At 46.3% G+C, this 21,539-nt stretch overlaps 4 protein-coding genes across 25 annotated transcripts in view; 2 read left to right on the top strand and 2 right to left on the bottom strand.

The window, feature by feature from the left end:
* Positions 1-10,603, top strand: part of LOC109646463 (sodium bicarbonate cotransporter 3-like) — a 50,061-nt gene extending 39,458 nt beyond the window's left edge. For 20 of the 21 annotated variants that reach the window (XM_069536807.1, XM_069536802.1, XM_069536813.1 and 17 more), the window contains 16 exons: positions 34-180; positions 265-368; positions 681-855; positions 1,594-1,727; positions 6,555-6,800; positions 7,264-7,369; positions 7,481-7,642; positions 7,745-7,858; positions 8,186-8,347; positions 8,430-8,681; positions 8,814-8,882; positions 8,962-9,135; positions 9,208-9,339; positions 9,407-9,495; positions 9,610-9,714; positions 10,093-10,603. In XM_069536807.1, the coding sequence (XP_069392908.1) occupies positions 34-180; positions 265-368; positions 681-855; positions 1,594-1,727; positions 6,555-6,800; positions 7,264-7,369; positions 7,481-7,642; positions 7,745-7,858; positions 8,186-8,347; positions 8,430-8,681; positions 8,814-8,882; positions 8,962-9,135; positions 9,208-9,339; positions 9,407-9,495; positions 9,610-9,714; positions 10,093-10,174 (2,253 nt within the window). In that variant the 3' untranslated portion in view covers positions 10,175-10,603. The remainder of the gene's footprint in view (positions 1-33; positions 181-264; positions 369-680; positions 856-1,593; positions 1,728-6,554; positions 6,801-7,263; positions 7,370-7,480; positions 7,643-7,744; positions 7,859-8,185; positions 8,348-8,429; positions 8,682-8,813; positions 8,883-8,961; positions 9,136-9,207; positions 9,340-9,406; positions 9,496-9,609; positions 9,715-10,092) is intronic. The other variant, XM_069536808.1, reaches the window with a different exon arrangement.
* Positions 2,732-5,840, bottom strand: LOC109646464 (complement C1q tumor necrosis factor-related protein 4-like). The gene is made up of 8 exons (XM_069536823.1): positions 5,659-5,840; positions 5,346-5,396; positions 4,825-4,953; positions 4,351-4,630; positions 3,879-3,964; positions 3,617-3,667; positions 3,219-3,347; positions 2,732-3,141 (listed from the first exon to the last, which is right to left on the bottom strand). The coding sequence occupies exons 1-8, from the start codon at positions 5,786-5,788 to the stop codon at positions 2,858-2,860; spliced, it is 1,140 nt and encodes a 379-aa protein (XP_069392924.1). The 5' UTR covers positions 5,789-5,840; the 3' UTR covers positions 2,732-2,857.
* Positions 10,514-17,813, bottom strand: LOC109648137 (ectonucleotide pyrophosphatase/phosphodiesterase family member 7). Its single transcript, XM_069536822.1, has 5 exons — positions 17,436-17,813; positions 15,956-16,101; positions 14,909-15,532; positions 13,180-13,402; positions 10,514-12,519 (listed from the first exon to the last, which is right to left on the bottom strand). Exons 1-5 carry the CDS (start codon positions 17,677-17,679, stop codon positions 12,452-12,454), a joined length of 1,305 nt encoding a protein of 434 aa, XP_069392923.1. The 5' UTR covers positions 17,680-17,813; the 3' UTR covers positions 10,514-12,451.
* Positions 17,814-19,107: 1,294 nt separating this feature from the next.
* mrps12 (mitochondrial ribosomal protein S12) lies at positions 19,108-21,255 on the top strand. 2 transcript variants are annotated; one of them, XM_069536841.1, is made up of 3 exons: positions 19,108-19,243; positions 19,891-20,011; positions 20,581-21,255. In XM_069536841.1, exons 2-3 carry the CDS (start codon positions 19,963-19,965, stop codon positions 20,961-20,963), a joined length of 432 nt encoding a protein of 143 aa, XP_069392942.1. In that variant the 5' UTR covers positions 19,108-19,243; positions 19,891-19,962; the 3' UTR covers positions 20,964-21,255. The 2 variants fall into 2 exon arrangements, with proteins under 2 accessions (XP_069392942.1, XP_069392940.1); XM_069536839.1 differs by having other exon boundaries at positions 19,196-19,390.
* Positions 21,256-21,539: the final 284 nt, after the last annotated feature.

Consider the following 21,539-nt stretch of genomic DNA (forward strand, 5'->3'; position numbering starts at 1 on the left):
CGTCACTTTGAGACTCAATCTCTTTCTCTCAAGATTTTCCACGATGTCGCCTACAAAGCGAAGGACAGGAACGACCTGCTGTCAGGCATCGACGAGTTCCTGGATCAGGTCACCGTGCTGCCGCCGGGTGAGTGGGACCCCAGTATCCGCATCGATCCCCCGAAGAGCGTCCCATCTCAGGTCAGACCCCCCCCCAGCAATATGCGTTGAATAAATAAAGCAGCGGGTCTCTCCTGAGGTCACCTCCGTCCTCTGTCTCCGCAGGAGAAGAGGAAGATGCCGTTGCTTCCTAATGGCTCCGCCCACAGCTCTGACATGGTGAAGGAGGCGGAGCATGAAAGTGGACCAGAGCTGCAGAGGACGGGGAGGTTCGTCCACTTAACAGCTGATTGACAAAATCCTCATCAGATCATTTACATCAAAAACGTGCACAGAACGTTGAAATCTTCTCGTTATCTTGAATCCAACTCATTTCATGAATCTAAAATTAGAACTTCCTGCTTTTAACACGTAATCGATTTGTCATCGTCTGGTCATAGTCTCAGATTTTCTGTTTCGTTTTGTTAATTTAATATTTCGTGAACAGTTGACCAGACAGAGTTCATTGATACGATTCGTTCTGATGTATTGTTTGATTTTTTCACCTCAACCTGTTTTTAAGTCGTTGTTCCTCTCGTCAGGATTTTCGGTGGTTTGGTGAACGACGTTCGGAGGAAAGCTCCGTTCCTGTGGAGCGACATCAGAGACGCCTGCAGTCTGCAGTGTTTGGCGTCCGTCCTCTTCCTCTACTGCGCCTGCATGTCGCCCGTCATCACGTTTGGAGGTTTGCTGGGCGAAGCCACCAAAGGAAACATAGTAAGTAGCAGGATGTGGATATTTTCACAATAAAAGGAGGCTAATGTGAGAGTTTCATCTCCGCATTCAAAACCATTTTTAAAATGTCCTCATTAGAAACATGAATATACTCATTAAATATTCCACTTTAACCTTCACCTCTCTCTCTCTCTCTCTCTCTCTCTCTCTCTCTCTCTCTCTCTCTCTCCCTCCCTCTCTCTCTCTCTCTCTCTCTCTCTCCCTCCCTCCCTCGCTCTCCCTCTCCCCCTCTCCTCTCTCTCCTCTCTCTCTCTCTCTCTCTCTCCCTCTCTCTCTCCCCTCTCTCCCTCCCTCCCTCCCCCTCCCTCTCTCTCTCTCTCTCTCTCTCTCTCTCTCTCTCTCCCTCTCTCTCTCTCTCTCTCTCTCTCTCTCTCTCTCTCTCTCTCTCTCCCTCCTCTCTCTCTCTCTCTCTCTCTCTCTCCCTCCCTCCCTCGCTCTCCCTCTCCCCCTCTCTCTCTCTCTCTCCCTCTCCCCCTCCCTCCCTCCCTCCCTCTCCCCCTCCCTCTCTCTCTCTCTCTCTCTCTCTCTCTCTCTCTCTCTCTCTCCTCTCCCTCCCTCTCTCTCTCTCTCTCTCTCTCTCCCTCCCTCCCTCGCTCTCCCTCTCCCCCTCTCTCTCTCTCTCTCTCTCTCTCCCTCTCTCTCTCCCTCTCTCTCCCCCTCCCTCCCTCCCTCCCTCCCTCTCTCTCTCTCTCTCTCTCTCCCTCTCTCTCTCTCTGGTAGAGTGCCATAGAGTCTCTGTTCGGGGCGTCTCTGACAGGCGTGGCCTACTCTCTCTTTGCCGGTCAGCCTCTCACCATCCTGGGAAGCACTGGTCCAGTTCTGGTCTTTGAGAAGATCCTCTTCAAGTTCTGCAGGTGGGTTGTTATAAAGCTGGTCAGCAGGGGGCGCTGTCCCCGGAACATCAGTCAGTCGTCACCATGACAGCGGTACATTGAACTGTCTTTGGTTAGTTCAGGTGTCTGTAAAAACAACTGGACATTTGAACATCATTTTTAATAAATCAATTTGTGATTGTTATTAATAATGTTAATTAACTTAAATCTATTTAATGGGTTCAGGTTGATTCTTCACAAACGATGATCGCTGCAGTCATTCGCTTTTATTAAGCAGCATTCTTATAACTGATCTCATTCAATAAGCAGTGATGGATTCAGAGTCAGTCCCTGAACTTTGATATAATTAGCTGACTTTATATTCACATGATGTTTTCTCCCATAATCCATCTGTCAGAAAATCCTTTCACATTTTTTAATATCTAAACTTTTTGCAGAAACTTTTTTATATATTTCAGTGAAACACGTTTTTTTTCTCTTATTTTCTCGTTTTATCCCGTCTTCATTTAAAACTAAACTAACAGAGTGAATTGATAATCTCGTTGCTTCCGTTCGTTGACATTTGTCCTTTTTACCATCTTCTCTGATTAGTGGCGTCAGCGATGTCCCTGAACAGGATGTGCTTTTATAAACGTAGTAAAACATCAGTTGAAAGTAACCGAGCAGCAGAATCAGGTTTGTGGGTTTGAGGATCAGTTGAGTGATTGGCTTAGAGAAACGGATTAAAAAGACTTTTTGTGATTAAATAAATAGTATTTTGTAAGACTTACATAAAACCCTTTGTTCAACCTGCTGCATTTCCCAGAAGATTATATCATTCTAATATTATGTTTGTGTGTCACTCAGATATTTCCAGGAAAATCCACCAGAGACACTTTCGGCCTCTGGAGTTCTTGTTTCCCTTTATTCGGTCTTAAATATAAAAGAAATGCCGATTGTTTCTGGGAAACCTTTGGTCCGTAGACACTTTGATTTTTCACTCCGTCCCGTTGGATTTCAGGATGTAGTGAGTCACACAGTCTGAGTTTGAAAGATCAGGTGATTTTATTTGAACAGAGTCTAAATCAAACGGAGGCAGTGACGTAACATTCACTGGATTTTACAACAAAGATGATGATGGCGACAGATGAGCCGATGCGTTGTGTTCGTCCTCACATGGCGAACAGCAGGAAGCCGCTGAAGGTGCTGTGGTGGTTACTGTTGTCCCAGATCTGAGTGTTGTGCCACAGCTGCATGGAGAGTGTGTCCCCCTGCTCCAGCAGCAGGGTGGCGCCGTTGGACGCCGTGTCGCTGCCTTCGCCGGACGCCTGCTCGTGGGCGATCAGCTGGATAGAAGCACCGTTTTTGTAGAGCACTGCGCTCATGGGGAAGTCGGTGGGGGCGTTGGCGGTGAAGCGGATGTAGTAGACTCCACGAACAGGTGCCGTGAACACACCTGGAAGAGGAGGAGTTTAAAAACACAAGTACGGCAGCTGAGTTGAAAACAGCGTGTGTTAGTTTGTCTTCACTGACCGCTCTCAGGGTTGTACGCCTGTCCGATGTTGGTCAGGACATCTTTGTAGACGAGCGTCCTGCTTCCTGACGTCGTCTTCAGAAGACCGTTTCCTCCGAGAGAAACGGCAAACGCCACCTTCGGTACGTCTGAAGAGAACAAAACAAATCACGTTTATCCTGCTATGGAAGTTTCTTTAAGACGACGTGAGCTGAATCTGACGGAACTGTAAAAATACTAAAAGGTGAAGGTGTCGGTATTGATTTCATCCACGGGATGGCGCTCTTCCGCCACAGGTTCAGCTCTGCCCACTGTTTGTTTACTGCTGCTGTTAGATCACGGTGGCGTCTGATCAGTGCAGCCTGTTGAGATGCGTCATAGAAGATTACAAAGTGGTTTCAAATGCAAAGTGACCGACCTCTCGCAGCCTTGAGCGTCGTCTCTGTGGCCTCCAGTCGCTCTCTGATGCCTGCAGACACACACACACACACACACACACACACACACACACACACACACACACACACACTGATGACTGGGATTCAAGAGACGCTCTGTTCATTTAGTCTTTTGCTTTTAAATGTGATTCCATCAGTTAAACTGTAAACAAATCTAAAAGCAGAATCTGGTAAATCGCATCACGCTGTTGCACAGTGACAGAACAAACACTGAACTCTTACCTGAGTTTTCAGCCTGAAGCTGTTTCAGTGAAGCCTGCAAAGTTTTCAGCTGGTCTTCAGCGCCCTCTGCTGGAGCTTCGTCCTCCCTTTAAACACACGAGAGAACAGAGTCCATCTTATCCAGCTGTGATTCATGTTGCTGCTGGTGGAACATCTGCTGCTTTCATTTTATTGAGTTGCACTGAACTCGTGTTTAAATATAAAGTATTTAAATATAAAGTGTTTAATATAAAGTATTTAAATATAATGTATTTAAATATAAAGTGTTTAATATAAAGTGTTCAATATAAAGTATTTAAATATAAAGTATTTAGATGAAACACACCTGGGGATTATGTTTCACCTGAACCTTTAACAGCTGTAGAAGTGAAACAGTTAAATCAAATCTAACATCATTAAACTCATCACAACTGATATTAAACTTGAGAACTTGACCCCGTCAGTAAACACGAGATGGTGTGTTCGTCCTCACATGGAGAACAGCAGGAAGCCGCTGAAGGTGCTGTGGTGGTTGCTGTTGTCCCAGATCTGAGTGTTGTGCCACAGCACCATCTTCAGCTTGTCCCCCTGCTCCAGCAGCAGGGTGGCGCCGTTGGACGCGGTGTCGCTGCCTTCGCCGGACGCCTGCTCGTGGGCGATCAGCTGGATGGAGGCGCCGTTTTTGTAGAGCACTGCGCTCATGGGGAAGCCGGTGGGGGCGTTGGCGGTGAAGCGGATGTAGTAGACTCCACGAATCGGTGCCGTGAACACACCTGGAGGGAAAATGAAGTGTAACCAGGACGATTTGAGACGAGTGTGTGAAGGTGAAGTTGGTCCAAGCAGGAAGAGGATTGCTCTTGTGTGGATTGGCAGCAGAGGTTTGATCATTCGTAGACTCAGACAGGAAGGTTCATTCTAGAGCTGCTGCTGTGGATGGAAACAGACTTTGAATCGCACTTGGTCTCACCTGTGTCTGGGTTGTAAGCGTCGCCCACGTTGGTCAGGACGTCTCTGTAGATGAGGTCTTTGTTGCCTGACGTCGTCTTCACGAGGCCGTTTCCTCCCAGAGAGGCAGCGAATGCAACTTTAGGAGTTTCTGTTCAAAAGAAAAAGTGAGTGTGAATAATTTGTGTCAGCTCCGGATCGATCCCACTTTTATTATTCTGGATTGTTTAAATCACGACTTGTCAAGAAATGTTACAACTAAGATAAAATCTGATTAAAGTAAAGTTCAAATAAAAACATTTTGTTGACGCATGAAAAATAAAACCAGATATTTGGTTGCATAGTTTTTCTTTGAGAAATGACTGAAATAAATGGACCATTTGAAAAATCACTTCAGTATGTAAACATTTAATAAATGCTTTATTTCAAACTATATTTCAGTCGGAGGTAGATTTAGCTCGTTCAGTTTAATAATACTTTGGAGTCGTTGACAGAGGCCTTTATAAGAAGCTTGAAGTAAATCCAACCTTTGACATTTCTCACCTTGGATCCTCTTCACCTCCCGCTCAGCCACGTCCAGACGCTCACTCATCACTGTCATCGTAAAGAGAGACGCAGCATTAAAAACACAGTGAACAAGGTGCTGACGAGTCTCAGACAAACGTTTAACTCTGCTGCTAGAAAATATCTGTGGAGACACATGAAGAAGAGTTGAGGTTCGTTTCATCAACAAAACATCCGATCGCAGGTTCAGACTTTGCTCGTTCATCACGAATAGAATCAGGATTACAGATTTTACTGTTGGTTCATGTTGGACAAATCAGGAGTCGAGCGGCTGCGTCAGACGGAGTCTCACCCTGTCTCTCGGCCTTCAGCTCCTCCAGGGCGACGCGCATCTCCTTCAGCTCGGCCGCGCTGTCGACAGGCTGAGCCGAGCCGGACCGGGCCAGCAGCAGCAGCAGCAGGGCAGCGACGTGACCAAACATTTTACCTGTAGAGTTCAAGCTGCAGCAGAGACGGGATGTGAGAGGGGGTGAGCGGCTTCTTATAGAGGCGCACTTTGGTTGATGCCCCCAAGATTGTGCAGAGTCATTGTTGCCTCAATGATTCTGAGACCACTGATAAGACTGTGACTCAATACAGAGACTTTACAAACATGACAGGGACTGTACATGTCCACATGAACCATGATCATATGGACTCTCATTCGTCCTGTAGGAGTTTGCTCTGTGGTCACTGATTGGTGAAGTATTGATCAGGTTTGTGTTCTGCTCTCTGATTGGTCTCTTTATCAACTTATCTGCAGCTCGTCATGATCTGAAGACATTTGTGACATAAATCAAAACTGAACTCGTCCAACCGACACGTTGACTTCATGTCTCTGCTCATCATACCTGTCTCCAGTCAGCAGTTTATTACAGAGACAGACATGACGCTTGTTAAATAAAGACATTCAGAGTTCTATGATCCGAACATGAACTGAAGAGTCAGAATGTCCCTGAACACACCAACAGGAAGAGTTTGGAAAACAAACATCATGAGAGGTTCTTTTATTCACATGAGCTGGAAACAGCGTCAGCCTTCAGCAAAATGTCATGTGACTGACATGTAGCTGTATGTGTCACGTGACCATGTGTCGTGTGACCATGTGTCGTGTGACCATGTGTCGTGTGACCATGTGTCGTGTGACGTGTGACAGATGATCTAAATGCTTCCATTGATGCTACTCCTGTCTTCTCTGGGCGTCCTCAGTGACTACGGTCTGTCCTACCTGTCTCTGAGGACCAGTATCGGTCTGTGGACGGTCTTCCTGTGCCTGCTGCTGGTCGCCACGGACGCCAGCTCTCTGGTCTGTTATATCACTCGCTTCACCGAGGAGGCGTTTGCCTCGCTCATCTGCATCATCTTCATCTACGAGGCTCTGGAGAAGCTGTTCCACCTCGCAGACGTTTTCCCCATCAACACCAACAACCAGCTGGACAACCTCAGCCTCTACACGTGAGACACACCCACAGGTCACAGGTCACCAAGACGATCAAAGCACATCCTCCAACGTGTCTCCACAAATAATGGAGGAACAATTATTCTGCATCATATGGTCAGTGACGTCATGAATCAGTCATCACATGACATCATGCATCGCTGCATCCTATTGGTCGATAGCTATGGTAGGAATGATGTCATCGTGATGTCAGAACTCGTCATATTTTACACCCAATAAGATTAGAGACACGATCGACAGCTTGTTTCGATGAAAAAAGTCATAAACGTAGATGATGTCATGATGACATCATCATGAGCATTGGTTGGTTGGGATGAATATGAATATTATTACTTGTGTTGTCGTCATAACAACCAGTGTGACAGGGATTCAACTATATGTATGATATATATAAAAACTATCTCTCTGTCAATCGATCGTCATTGTAACGGGATGAACTGGTTTTGTTTCCTGTGGCAGGTGTCGTTGTTCTCGACCCGTCAACGTCTCCGCTGACGTCCAACAAACCTGGAGCAGCAAGAACTTAACCTCAGACAACATCCAGTGGGATCAGCTGAGCGTGAAGGTGCAGGAAGTCGTGTCGTTGTAACATACTTGCTATAATCACAGTCGCAGCATCTAGTGGACATTAGAGGAACTGCAGCTCTTGACTCGAACCTCCCCCCTCTGTCTCCAGGACTGTCTGGGTCTACGCGGGGTCTTCATTGGCTCGGGCTGCAGTCCTGACGGTCCTTACGTCCCCGACGTCCTCTTCTGGTCCATCATCCTCTTCTTCACAACCTTTTTCCTGTCGTCCTTCCTCAAACAGTTCAAGACCGAGAGCTACTTCCCCACCAAGGTCCGTCATGTTAGCTAACCCCCCCCCCCTCCAGGACCTAGAGGACTTCACATGGACCTACATTGGTAGAAAACTCTGAGAGGATGTTTTTCGTGTTTACAGGTTCGATCGACCATCAGTGACTTTGCCGTCTTCCTGACCATCATGATCATGGTGCTGGTGGATTATCTGGTTGGAATTCCTTCACCGAAGCTCAACGTGCCCGACCGCTTCGAGGTAAAGTCGACTTCCCTGCACATGTTTCAATCTTTATCATTACAAACTTAAAACTGATGTAAACTATGAGACATGAGCGTGAAGTTTTATCATCAGAGACTCTGTTTCCTGATGTCGAGCTGTGTTTATATACAGAGAGTAATATCCTCCTGATCATTTTATTATTGAGACTTGACGATGGTGAAGTGTTGGATCGGTGCAGCAGTGACGTAGTAACAGTGAAGAGATGATGACAGAGGATTTACTTTCACACAGACACTGAATCAGTCGTGCTCTGATTTGAAAGTTTATGTTTTCCTGCGTTGCTCTTTGTCTTCGTCCGTTCAGCCCACGTCCAACACTCGAGGGTGGCTGATCTCGCCGCTGGGGCCGAACCCCTGGTGGACGCTTCTGGCTGCGGCCGTCCCCGCTCTGCTCTGCACCATCCTCATCTTCATGGACCAACAGATCACCGCAGTCATCGTTAACAGGAAGGAGAACAAGCTGAAGGTCAGGACGAGCGAGGCTTTGACCGACAAGTTTCTCTGTGATAGACCCCTCCCCCTCCTGAACATGTGCGCTGTGGTTGCAGAAAGGCTGTGGCTATCACCTGGACCTGCTGGTGGTGGCGGTGATGCTGGGCGTGTGCTCCATCATGGGCCTGCCGTGGTTCGTGGCGGCGACCGTGCTCTCCATCTCCCACGTCAACAGCCTGAAGCTGGAGTCTGAGTGCGCGGCGCCCGGTGAGCAGCCAAAGTTCCTTGGCATCCGAGAGCAGAGAGTCACCGGCTTCATGATCTTTGTGCTGATGGGCTGCTCCGTCTTCATGACCTCCGCCCTCAAGGTAAACGTCACCCGTCTTCCTCGTGTGACTTCAGCTGATCTTTGTGTTTTAAAGCTGCCGTGGATTATATTTTTAATTTGCAGTCATCAGTGTGAAATACTTTTCATTCTGAACGTTTGCTTTTGTCCTCAGTTCATCCCGATGCCTGTCCTGTACGGAGTCTTCCTCTACATGGGCGTGTCCTCGCTCAAAGGCATCCAGGTCACTTCCTGTTTATTTGTCCCACATCAGCATGGTCACTGTTTGGTTCTGTGTTTTGATTCTGTCGTTCTGTTTGCAGCTGTTCGACAGGATCAAACTGTTCGGCATGCCGGCCAAACACCAGCCGGACCTGATCTACCTGCGCTACGTGCCGCTGTGGAAGGTCCACGCCTTCACTGTGGTGCAGCTGTCCTGCCTCATCGTCCTCTGGGCCATCAAGGCCTCAGCCGCCGCCGTCATCTTCCCCATGATGGTGAGTCATACGCGGCCTCTGTTTTATTTCATTATCACTCGAACTCTCCGACTCGTCTCCTCTCGTTTGCAGGTTCTGGCTCTGGTGTTCATCAGGAAGCTTCTGGATTTCTGCTTCACCAAGAGAGAGCTGAGCTGGCTCGACGACCTGATTCCAGAGAACAAGAAGAAGAGGGACGACGACAAGAAGAAGAAAGAGAAGGAGGTGAGACGCCGAAACCAAACACCGTCTCTCTGCCTCAGTCCGCCCGCTGACACTGTCTGTTTCCCAGGATGCTCAGCGGATGCTGGAGGAGGCGGACGACGATCTGCCGTACGACCGAGATGTTCTAAAGTTCCCGATCAAAAGCCTTAAAGGACGGTGAGTCGATAACCGAACACACTGAACATGGTGAACACAGAGCATCGGCAGCAGAGTCATGTGTGTGTGTGTGTGTGTGTGTGTGTGTGTGTGTGTGTGTGTGTGTTTCTGCAGAGTGGACCCGTCGGAGGTGAACATCTCCGATGAAATGGCCAAAAGCGGCATTTGGAAATCAGTTTCCATGAACTCTGACAGCAAAGCTCTGAAACGCTGCCACAGGTAAAACATCCGCAGCCGAGGCTCACTGTGATTGGTCGGCTCGCGTGACGTCTGTAAACTGACTGTTTACGTGACAACATATTTACAACATGTCACCATCAGATTTAAAATCCTTTTTCACAAGTGGTCGTGAAGTGTTGGGCTCATGTTTCATGTGGTTGCTAGGACGTTGCTCGATAATTGTCCAGGTATGAAACTTTATTGACATGTTGTGTGAAGGTGGTTGCTAAGGGGTTGAAGGTGGTTGCTAAGGGGTTGAAGGTGGTTGCTAAGGGGTTGAAGGTGGTTGCTAAGGCGTCTCCAGATGAAGGCTGCTGTTCTGATGCTGGCTTGGTATCTATGACACTGATCATCGTGATCTCTGGTTGTTGTTTTCAGTCTGGAGAAGTTGCAGAGCGTCCAGATAAACGTGGAGAACGAGGACGGCCGAAGAGTTGTGGACGCTGAGACATCCCTATGATCCGCTGCCGCTCCGCACCACCAGGCGGCGCCACAGATGTGGAGGGCCTTTCATTAATAACGGGACTCATCCGTCTTCTCTGAGCCGAGGTGAAAGTTCTCTGGAGGACCAATCAGGCTTCACCTCGTCGTGCCGCACGTCTCATCTGACGAAGGTGAACTTTTATTTTCTCATCGTTTTATGGTGAATCACGGAGACTCCGCCTCTGGAAGCAAATAATGCCACAACGTATGGAAATGACCTCCTGCTGTGATTGGCTGCTGAAGCACGGACCCGATTGGACATTGATTTTTTTTCCAGACTGATAAAAACAACTGATGTTTAATTTTATGATGTAAGTTCTGTGTGTGTGTGTGTGTGTGTGTGTGTGTGTGTGTGTCAGAATGATGTCACAGTATATAAAAGGAATAATAAAATCATTTGGTCTCAGTCTAAAGTTTTAATGAAAATGAAAAACACACGTGGAGTTTATGAAGACGACCTCAGCTGTCAATCATGAGTCAGTGTCAGCTGTCAGTCACGAGTCAGTGTCAGCTGTCAGTCACGAGTCAGTGTCAGCTGTCAGTCATGAGTCAGTGTCAGCTGTCAGTCATGAGTCAGTGTCAGCTGTCAGTCACGAGTCAGTGTCAGTGTCATCTGTCAGTCACGAGTCAGTGTCAGCTGTCAGTCGTGAGTCAGTGTCAGTGTCATCTGTCAGTCACGAGTCAGTGTCAGCTGTCAGTCAGGAGTCAGTGTCAGCTGTCAGTCATGAGTCAGTGTCAGCTGTCAGTCGTGAGTCATGAGTCAGTGTCAGCTGTCAGTCATGAGTCAGTGTCAGCTGTCAGTCAGGAGTCAGTGTCAGCTGTCAGTCATGAGTCAGTGTCAGCTGTCAGTCGTGAGTCATGAGTCAGTGTCAGCTGTCAGTCAAGGGTCAGTGTCAGTGTCATCTGTCAGTCACGAGTCAGTGTCAGCTGTCAGTCACGAGTCAGTGTCAGCTGTCAGTCATGAGTCAGTGTCAGCTGTCAGTCATGAGTCAGTGTCAGCTGTCAGTCACGAGTCAGTGTCAGTGTCATCTGTCAGTCACGAGTCAGTGTCAGCTGTCAGTCGTGAGTCAGTGTCAGTGTCATCTGTCAGTCACGAGTCAGTGTCAGCTGTCAGTCGTGAGTCATGAGTCAGTGTCAGCTGTCAGTCATGAGTCAGTGTCAGCTGTCAGTCAGGAGTCAGTGTCAGCTGTCAGTCATGAGTCAGTGTCAGCTGTCAGTCGTGAGTCATGAGTCAGTGTCAGCTGTCAGTCAAGGGTCAGTGTCAGTGTCATCTGTCAGTCACGAGTCAGTGTCAGCTGTCAGTCGTGAGTCATTAGTCAGTGTCAGCTGTCAGTCATGAGTCAGTGTCAGCTGTCAGTCATGAGTCAGTGTCAGCTGTCAGTCATGAGTCAGTGTCAGCTGTCAGTCATGAGTCAGTGTCAGCTGTCAGTCATGAGTCAGTGTCAGTCATGAGTCAGTGTCAGCTGTCAGTCATGAGTCAGTGTCCGCTGTCAGTCAGGAGTCAGTGTCAGCTGTCAGTCATGAGTCAGTGTCAGCTGTCAGTCATGAGTCAGTGTCAGCTGTCAGTCAGGAGTCAGTGTCAGCTGTCAGTCATGAGTCAGTGTCAGCTGTCAGTCGTGAGTCATGAGTCAGTGTCAGCTGTCAGTCATGAGTCAGTGTCAGCTGTCAGTCATGAGTCAGTGTCAGCTGTCAGTCATGAGTCAGTGTCAGCTGTCAGTCATGAGTCAGTGTCAGCTGTCAGTCATGAGTCAGCTGTCAGTCATGAGTCAGTGTCAGCTGTCAGTCATGAGTCAGTGTCAGCTGTCAGTCATGACCTCTCCACCTGTTTTTATATCATCAAATAACTAATAAAAACCAAACTGATCAGAAACACTGACAATCATTTATTTATCGTTGTTCCATGTCCCATCTGCTAACATGGAAGAGGTTTATTATCTATACTGCAGCCAGGCACTAGGGGGCGATAGAGATGATTTGGCTTCACTTTTGGGAGCTGACAAGTCGTCCATCTTACAAACTGAAGAAAACACATTTTATTAATTTCAGAAATGAAACGATCGACTGAAACAAATCAAGATAAAACGTTGAATCATTTAATAAAATAGAAAAACACAAATCTGAGATATGATGTTGTCACAAGTATGAGGATGAACAAATCAAAGCCCTTTAGATCCTGGTTCTGATCCTGGTTCTGATCCTGGTTCTGATCCTGGATCTGATCCTGGTTCTGATCCTGGTTCTGATCCTGGATCAGTTACAGCCACGTTAACATGACCAGCAGCAGCAGAGTAACAGACACTGGAGCTGTGATCTGTGATCCACCTGAAAACAACACAACAGTTAAATGTTAATACTGACACACATGAAGTACCTGATACATGAAGTACCTGATACATGAAGTACTCTGATACATGAAGTACCTGATACATGAAGTAATACTGACACACATGAGGTACTCTGATACATGAAGTCCCTGATACATGAAGTACTCTGATACATGAAGTACTATGATACATGAAGTACCTGATACATGAAGTACTCTGATACATGAAGTACCTGATACATGAAGTACTATGATACATGAAGTACCTGACACACATGAGGTACTCTGATACATGAAGTCCCTGATACATGAAGTACTATGATACATGAAGTACTCTGATACATGAAGTAATACTGACACACATGAGGTACTCTGATACATGAAGTACCTGACACACATGAGGTACTCTGATACATGAAGTCCCTGATACATGAAGTACTATGATACATGAAGTACCTGATACATGAAGTACCTGACACACATGAGGTACTCTAATACATGAAGTACCTGATACATGAAGTACCTGACACACATGAAGTACTCTGATACATGAGGTACTCTGATACATGAAGTACCTGATACATGAAGTACCTGACACACATGAGGTACTCTGATACATGAAGTACCTGACACACATGAGGTACTCTGATACCACTCACCGCTGGGCAGCAGCAGCTTCTCGGTCACCGTCAGGGATCCGTTGTGCGGCGCCGGTTCAATCTGCAGCAGTTTACACATCAACGGGTAAATGTGGATGCTGTCGAACGGCTCGGACACAAAGTTCCTCCTGAAGTTGGGACCAAAAGCCCTGAAGATGGTCTTCATGTCCATCTCTCCGTTATGATAGCCATGATCCCCTTTGTTGACGTAGACGATGAATCTCTGGTGGGAAACAAAACCACCAAGGAGAAGAATTCAACAATAAACTGGACTCAGAACCTGAAGTAAAGACCTGGACTGATCCTCAGAACCTGAAGTAAAGACCTGGACTCATCCTGAGAACCTGAAGTAAAGATCTGGACTGATCCTGAGAACCTGAAGTAAAGACCTGGACTGATCCTGAGAACCTGAAGTAAAGACCTGGACTGATCCTCAGAACCTGAAGTAAAGACCTGGACTCATCCTGAGAACCTGAAGTAAAGACCTGGACTGATCCTCAGAACCTGAAGTAAAGACCTGGACTCATCCTGAGAACCTGAAGTAAAGATCTGGACTGATCCTGAGAACCTGAAGTAAAGACCTGGACTGATCCTGAGAACCTGAAGTAAAGACCTGGACTGATCCTGAGAACCTGAAGTAAAGACCTGGACTCATCCTGAGAACCTGAAGTAAAGACCTGGACTGATCCTGAGAACCTGAAGTAAAGACCTGGACTCATCCTGAGAACCTGAAGTAAAGACCTGGACTGATCCTGAGAACCTGAAGTAAAGACCTGGACTGATCCTCAGAACCTGAAGTAAAGACCTGGACTCATCCTGAGAACCTGAAGTAAAGACCTGGACTCATCCTCAGAACCTGAAGTAAAGACCTGGACTGATCCTCAGAACCTGAAGTAAAGACCTGGACTCATCCTGAGAACCTGAAGTAAAGATCTGGACTGATCCTGAGAACCTGAAGTAAAGACCTGGACTCATCCTCAGAACCTGAAGTAAAGACCTGGACTGATCCTCAGAACCTGAAGTAAAGACCTGGACTCATCCTGAGAACCTGAAGTAAAGATCTGGACTGATCCTGAGAACCTGAAGTATAGACCTGGACTGATCCTGAGAACCTGAAGTAAAGACCTGGACTCATCCTGAGAACCTGAAGTAAAGACCTGGACTGATCCTGAGAACCTGAAGTAAAGACCTGGACTGATCCTCAGAACCTGAAGTAAAGACCTGGACTCATCCTGAGAACCTGAAGTAAAGACCTGGACTCATCCTCAGAACCTGAAGTAAAGACCTGGACTGATCCTCAGAACCTGAAGTAAAGACCTGGACTGATCCTCAGAACCTGAAGTAAAGACCTGGACTGATCCTGAGAACCTGAAGTAAAGACCTGGACTCATCCTCAGAACCTGAAGTAAAGACCTGGACTGATCCTCAGAACCTGAAGTAAAGACCTGGACTGATCCTGAGAACCTGAAGTAAAGACCTGGACTCATCCTCAGAACCTGAAGTAAAGACCTGGACTGATCCTCAGAACCTGAAGTAAAGACCTGGACTCATCCTGAGAACCTGAAGTAAAGACCTGGACTGATCCTCAGAACCTGAAGACGGATCTTCCTTGAGACACAGATTTCTGGATTTAGGCGACAGATGCCCAGAAGTTTTCTCGAAAAGAGAATCAACCTGAGACAACAACAGTGAAACTTGATACCAACTGAAGGTTTCAGGTAAAACTCACAGAGTTCAGGTTGAATCCCAGATCTGCAACAACCACGATGGGAGGCAGCCGCTCACTTTTGCCAAGATGGAAGCTCTCGGGCATCTGGTCTTTGTTGTAGACCGTCAGATTGGGTGCGTTGGATAAAGCATCGAAAACCACCTTCTCCTTCCCCGGCCGAGGCGTCAGGATGCCGAATCCGCCGTAGTCGAGGATCTCGAAGCTGGAGAGCTCGATTAAGTTCAGGTACTTGTTGAGGATGATCTCATCCACCTGAGGTCGCTTCTTGACTGTGGTCATGCCGTGGTCAGAGGTGATGATGACGTTCAGGCTGTCGGTTAGGTTGTGCCGATCAATGGCCTCCCTCAAATAACCGATGGTGCGATCGATCTGTCTGATGATCTTCTTCCTGTCCTCGTGATCTGGGCCCTTTGCGTGGCCCACGTTGTCCGGCTCGCCATAGTACAGCGTCACCAGGTGGAAGTCTTCCTCAGAGAACCAGCTCATCACTGTGTCAACGTTCTGGCGCCACTCGGTCTCGTTATCGTCTTGGTGGTTGAATGCCTCCACCAGCACTCGGTTTACCGCCTGACCGCTGTAGTTGGCGCCACCTCCTGGGTAGTGGAAGGAAGCAGTTTTCAGACCCTATAAGAAAAGAACGTGAGATCAGTTTAGACATAAAATTCTCCTTCGTCCCTCTGTCCAGAAGTGAAGCCAAATCATCCCAGATCTGAACGCTGCCATCTTGTGGTGATAACTTCATAACGTGGTCGTGTTGTGGAGCGTTTACGTTGTTTAGTTTGGTCCATGTACCATCTGCTAACATGGTGGAGGTGGGGTTTATATTGCAGCCGGCCACCATGATTGAGACACTTTAGCTCAACGGAGCCGTCCCTGTGTCCGTCTTTATTTAGAGTCTGTGGTTCAGAACAAGTCTTAGACCATCAGAGGTTCATCATCAGACGAGGTGAGTCCAGGGGGCGTTGACTAATGGAGGCAGCCATGTTCCAGGTGCTTTGTCAAACCCACGTTTACCTGGACAGTCGTTGGTCCTGTTCGATGACTCACCTGGTTCTGAGCTGTGATCCATAAAGGCAGGACTCCGTTGTCCCACCACGCCGATCTGGTCAGTGTCATTTTGTGAGGAAGCTTCAGGTTGGTCTTGCTGTCAAACATCATGTTGTGGACGACCTCGTGGTCCTCCACCCAGCGGCCTGTCGCACAGGAACGCAAAGACAACAGAACAAAAGCTGTTCACTTCAACGTCACTGAAGGATCAGGAGGTTCAACCTCAACGTGATGGAGGAAACATTTTCATCTTCTGGAATTAAAAAGAAATGTTCCTCATATTTACTGATAAAAGCTGAAACGATTCAGTTGTTAGTTTCCTCGTGTTTGATTAACGATCCTTCAGCTCATATCAGCAAAATGCTCGTGTCCCTAAATCTGAGATAAAATCATCTATGGCGTGATTATCACCACAAACATGTCGTAAAGTGACAGATTGTTCCCGTCACCTTTGGTCACAGGCTTTTTTTACGACGTCCAGCTCTGCTAATGTTCGTCACAGGTTTTTATTACTCGACAGGATCAGAGCTTTATCTGATTGTTTTATTTTATTGCCTCAAGTTTCTGACCTCTGAGTTTTATGCCACAAAGGTTTTACATCTTATACACAAATGAAACCTTGAATGATTCTCAATAGAAAATACATTTAGAATAAATCCCACAATGTGTTCAGTGATCTGCTGCTGTTCTAATGTTGCATCAGTGATTTGAAGTATTATGATTATATTATTATATCAGACTGAGTTTAAAGGTATAAAACTCAAAAGGTTTTAGTTTGTTCAGTCTGGACTAATGTAAAAAACATGGCGGCCTCTGTAGAGAGGGTCCCCTCCATGTAAATATAAAGTATTTAAATATAAAGTTTTTAAATATAAAGTATTTCAATATAAAGTTTTTAAATATAAAGTATTTCAATATAAAGGTCTTTTCCGGGGTAAAGAAAACTACAATTCATACAATTTAGATGAAACAAACTAGTGAAAACATCGTGAGGATTCTTCTGCGTTTCATTTCTAGTTCAAAGTTCACTTTCACCTGAATCTCACACTGGAGCTTTACACCACATGAACCTGACGTTGACCTGGGACGTGTAGTCGATCAATAATAAAAAGAAAGTCTGGACAGATTGATCATGATTCTTTTTTCATGTCTCACAGTTTCCACTTCAACACTGTTCAACAAATCCTACTTTATAATTCTCACATGGTTTTACTGTAGTTTTCAATGCAGTACTTTTACTGAAGTCAAATATGTTGTACAACATATTTACTGATACTACCTCCGTTGTACTTGTACTACACTGTTAATAATGATTTGTAATGTAACTGGTGTAGCATCAATAATAAAGGTGAGAAAACTTTTCTGTAAGTTGATTGAAGAATTATTAATTATTAAGAATTCTGTTCTAATAAAAATAATAATAATCTTCATTCATAACAGTGATGATAATATTCATGTTGATCATTTGATGCTGTGTTACCGGTGATGGTGGTGAAGTGGGACGGCGAGGTCATGGTCAGCATCGGGGGGGTGATGTATTTGGCCTTGACCCCGTCCACCACCAGCTGGTCCAGGTTCGGTGTGTCCACGTCCTGGTCGTAGTCCCACCTGAAGCCGTCGAAGGAGATGAGCAGCAGCTTGTTGGCGCCCGCTGCCTTGCTCATCGGTTTGCCGGCAGCACACAGCGCTGCTGCGACGACCAGGAGGAGCTGCAGCGTCTTCATCTTCAGACTGAGTGAGAGCGGCTGAACGGAGCTGCAGCTCAACGCTCACCTGCTGGTGACTGAGTGACAGAGACCTGCTGAGCCAGCTCAGCGTTATCTCAGCAGTACAAGTACTGCGTTACAAATACTCGGCTGACCTTTGACCCCCACACGATGATGAGTCCTCGGCCCTCACAGATGAATTACACAACACACAACACACAACAAACAACACACAAAACACAAAACACAACACACAACAAACAACACACAACACACAACACACAAAACACAACAAACAACACACAAAACACAACAAACAACACACAACACACAACAAACAAAACACAACAAACAACACACAACACACAACAAACAAAACACAACACACAAAACACAACAAACAAAACACAACAAACAACAAACAACACACAACAAACAACACACAACACACAACAAACAAAACACAACACACAAAACACAACAAACAACACACAAAACACAACAAACAACACACAACAAACAAAACACAACAAACAACACACAACACACAACAAACAAAACACAACACACAAAACACAACAAACAACACACAACAAACAACACACAAAACACAACACACAAAACACAACACACAAAACACAACAAACAACACACAACAAACAACACACAACACACAACACACAACAAACAACACACAACAAACAACACACAACACACAACACACAACACACAACAAACAACACACAACACACAACAAACAACACACAACACACAACACACAAAACACAACACACAACACACAACAAACAACACACAACACACAACAAACAACACACAAAACACAACAAACAACACACAACACACAAAACACAACAAACAACACACAAATCACAACAAACAACACACAACACACAACACACAACACACAACAAACAACACACAACACACAACAAACAACACACAAAACACAACAAACAACACACAACACACAACAAACAACACACAAATCACAAATCACAACAAACAACACACAACACACAACACACAACAAACAACACACAACACACAACAAACAACACACAACACACAACACACAAAACACAACACACAAAACACAACACACAACACACAACACACAAAACACAACAAACAACACAACACACAACAAACAACACACAACACACAACACACAGAGCTTTTAATGTGAAGGAGATGACAGAGTAGATTTTATAATTTATGTTTTTGTAAAAAACAACTTTTACTTTAGTAACAAGAGTAAAATAACAAATCAACAATATTTAAAACTAAACATTCTTCAAAGCAGGAAAGTGTGACGCCAGCGGATCATGTCACAGGTTCGAGTCCACAGAGAAAAGAACCATCTGATTGGTAGAAATGAAAAAACTGGATGAATGTAAATGATTTTATAAAAACACTCGTGACTCATCGTCATATTCTGGATTTATCTGTATTTGTGGCTGTGATTCACGCTCTGTACCACTTGATGGCGGTAATGAGCACAGAAGAAGAAAAGCTTGTGAGAATAACTTCCGGGTGACAGAGTAACTTCCGGGTATCACAGGTTCGAGTCCCTCACGCTCAGATTCAAAGTTAATGATTTTTCTTTCATTTAAAAACTCGATCAATCAATAAAAGCCCGTTAGTCTCCGGGTTGTCTTCTCGGGTCGTGTCCGGTTCTCTGGAGGAGTTTCTCCGGAGCTCGCAGCAGGTTTGTGGCTAAATCCACGTAACCTCTGCACTGTGTCCGTTAGCTTAGCACAGGCTAGCATGTAGCTTCAGATAGAACCAGTTTTCATTCAAGGTGCAACCTCAGTTTAGCTCAGGTCAGAACTAGTTAGCTCAGGTTAGAACTAGTTAGCTCAGGTCAGAACTAGTTAGCTCAGGTCAGAACTAGTTAGCTGAGGTTAGAACTAGTTAGCTCAGGTCAGAACTAGTTAGCTCAGGTCAAAACTAGTTAGCTCAGGTTAGAACTAGTTAGCTCAGGTCAGAACTAGAGGTTAGCATGTAGCACGTAGCTTCGTGTAGAACCGGTCCTGACTGGATGTAGTGACACTTTGAACCCATGTTGTAACAGTAATAAGTCGATTCACCACGTGACAGTTTTATTATTCAGAGGTGACGTCAGTAGCATGTTTTGATGACGCGTGTGATGAAGAGGAGGGGAGAGGAGCTCTCTCACGTGTTTCTGTGTTTCTACGTTCCCTTCAGACCTGAAGCAGCAGAACTGAGATCTGCTTCAAGAACCATCAGCTGTGAGCTGACGACAGCAGCTGATCAGAAATGTGTTCGTTGTGGAGCCTGAGGCCGCTGCTGACGTCCCTGTTTCAAGGTACGTTCACAAACCTTCAGTTCTGCTGAGCTTCGCTCTGTTGAGACGATCGATCACAGAAATGTGTAACTAGAACTGACGCTCTGCGGTGACCACGGTACCACGGTCATGTGATGCCGACCGCAGGATGAAGCTCATACACACTTTAAACAACAAGGTCGGGCGGATGAAGTCCGCAGATAATCCAGAGCGTCTCACTTGGACATTTGCGTTCACACTCGCTCCTCTGGAGAAAATACGGAGGAACTGTGGAGTCTGGTTTTAGTCTGACAGCAGCTTTAGTTAGCAGGATGTCACTAAACTACTGGATGAATATCCTGTGTTATACATTCAAGTAGTGTTTCTCACAGAATGAGATTAAACCGGCTTCAGTGGTGGTGTGTGTCCAGTGCAGTGACAGGAAGCGGGGCAGACAGGAAGCGGAGGTTCACCTGCTGAGAACTGTCAGGTTACAGGAATGAGCACAAACATGTTCATTTCACATCACTTCCTGTTTCTCTTTTTACATCATGAGTGTTTTATCAAAGTGCATCTAATGTTTTATATTAAAATGAGTTATCTCCCTGCAGCCTCCCATCATGCCTCTGCCTGGACTGGGCCCCTCCTCTCCAGGACGATGGCCACCCTCAACCAGATGCACCGGCAGGGGAAGCCCAAACCGCCTCCTAAAGCCGTCGGTGCCACGTTTGGCCGTCCCCAGCTTAAAGCGGTGATCCTGAAGACCATGATCCGAAAGCCCAAGAAGCCCAACTCCGCCAACAGGAAGTGCGCTCGGGTGCGGCTGTCTAACGGGAAGGAGGCGGTGGTGTTCATCCCCGGGGAGGGGCACAACCTGCAGGAGCACAATGTGGTGCTGGTGCAGGGCGGGAGGACACAGGACCTGCCCGGGGTGAAACTCACCGTGGTCCGAGGCAAATATGACTGTGCCCACGTGGTGAAGAAGAAACAGTAGAGCGAGAGAGCGGAGCGTTCATTCTCAGCTGTTTTCTAAATGTTTGTGCTCTTTACTTTGTCATCGTCACGTCAAACACACGTGGAAGCACAAAGACACAGAGACGCTGATTCTCTGTGGTGCTCGTCAGATGCTGAAACATTTGTCTGTTCAGACTCGAGTCGGTCCAACACTGACCCCGGGTCATGATGCTTATGTCACAGATGAATTATTGGAATTATCCAATGACTTTGTCTCAACTTATAATTTATGAATTCATGTTTGAGGAAGAAGAATAAAGATGTGTCCCACAGATTGTTTTTATTAAAGCTGCGTGAAATGTTTAAATCTCCAGTGAAACAGACGTCACATGTTCGATTCCTCTTGTGGTCGCGTGTCTGGTAGGAACATGAGGAAGGCGGAGCCGCTGCGGATGTTTTACAGCAGCCAATGGCTCTGAGTGTGCGTGAGCGCCCCCTGTGGCAGAGCGGTCAGTCAGGTCTGTTGTTACTTCCCTGATGAATGAACTCGTCAGACCTGCTGCTGAGTCGAGTGTGAGAGAGACAGTCACTATGGGACGGAGAGACCGGAGACCAG

The sequence above is a fragment of the Paralichthys olivaceus genome, chromosome 13 (genome assembly GCF_024713975.1).
Source record: "Paralichthys olivaceus isolate ysfri-2021 chromosome 13, ASM2471397v2, whole genome shotgun sequence".
In the NCBI taxonomy this organism is placed as follows: Eukaryota; Metazoa; Chordata; class Actinopteri; order Pleuronectiformes; family Paralichthyidae; genus Paralichthys; species Paralichthys olivaceus.

Excerpts from the sequence above, each read along its gene's own strand:
- LOC109646464 (XM_069536823.1), bottom strand. The coding sequence starts at position 5,788 with ATGTTTGGTCACGTCGCTGCCCTGCTGCTGCTGCTGCTGGCCCGGTCC. Across the intron at positions 3,965-4,350 it reads GGCTTCCTGCTGTTCTCCAT|GGAGGACGAAGCTCCAGCAG; the intron begins GTGAGGACGAAC and ends GTGTGTTTAAAG. Across the intron at positions 3,668-3,878 it reads GCTTCAGGCTGAAAACTCAG|GCATCAGAGAGCGACTGGAG; the intron begins GTAAGAGTTCAG and ends GTGTGTCTGCAG.
- LOC109648137 (XM_069536822.1), bottom strand. The coding sequence starts at position 17,679 with ATGAAGACGCTGCAGCTCCTCCTGGTCGTCGCAGCAGCGCTGTGTGCT. Across the intron at positions 15,533-15,955 it reads GGATCACAGCTCAGAACCAG|GGTCTGAAAACTGCTTCCTT; the intron begins GTGAGTCATCGA and ends CTTTTCTTATAG. Across the intron at positions 12,520-13,179 it reads GAAGCTGCTGCTGCCCAGCG|GTGGATCACAGATCACAGCT; the intron begins GTGAGTGGTATC and ends TGTTGTTTTCAG.
- mrps12 (XM_069536841.1), top strand. The coding sequence starts at position 19,963 with ATGTGTTCGTTGTGGAGCCTGAGGCCGCTGCTGACGTCCCTGTTTCAA. Across the intron at positions 20,012-20,580 it reads GCTGACGTCCCTGTTTCAAG|CCTCCCATCATGCCTCTGCC; the intron begins GTACGTTCACAA and ends ATCTCCCTGCAG.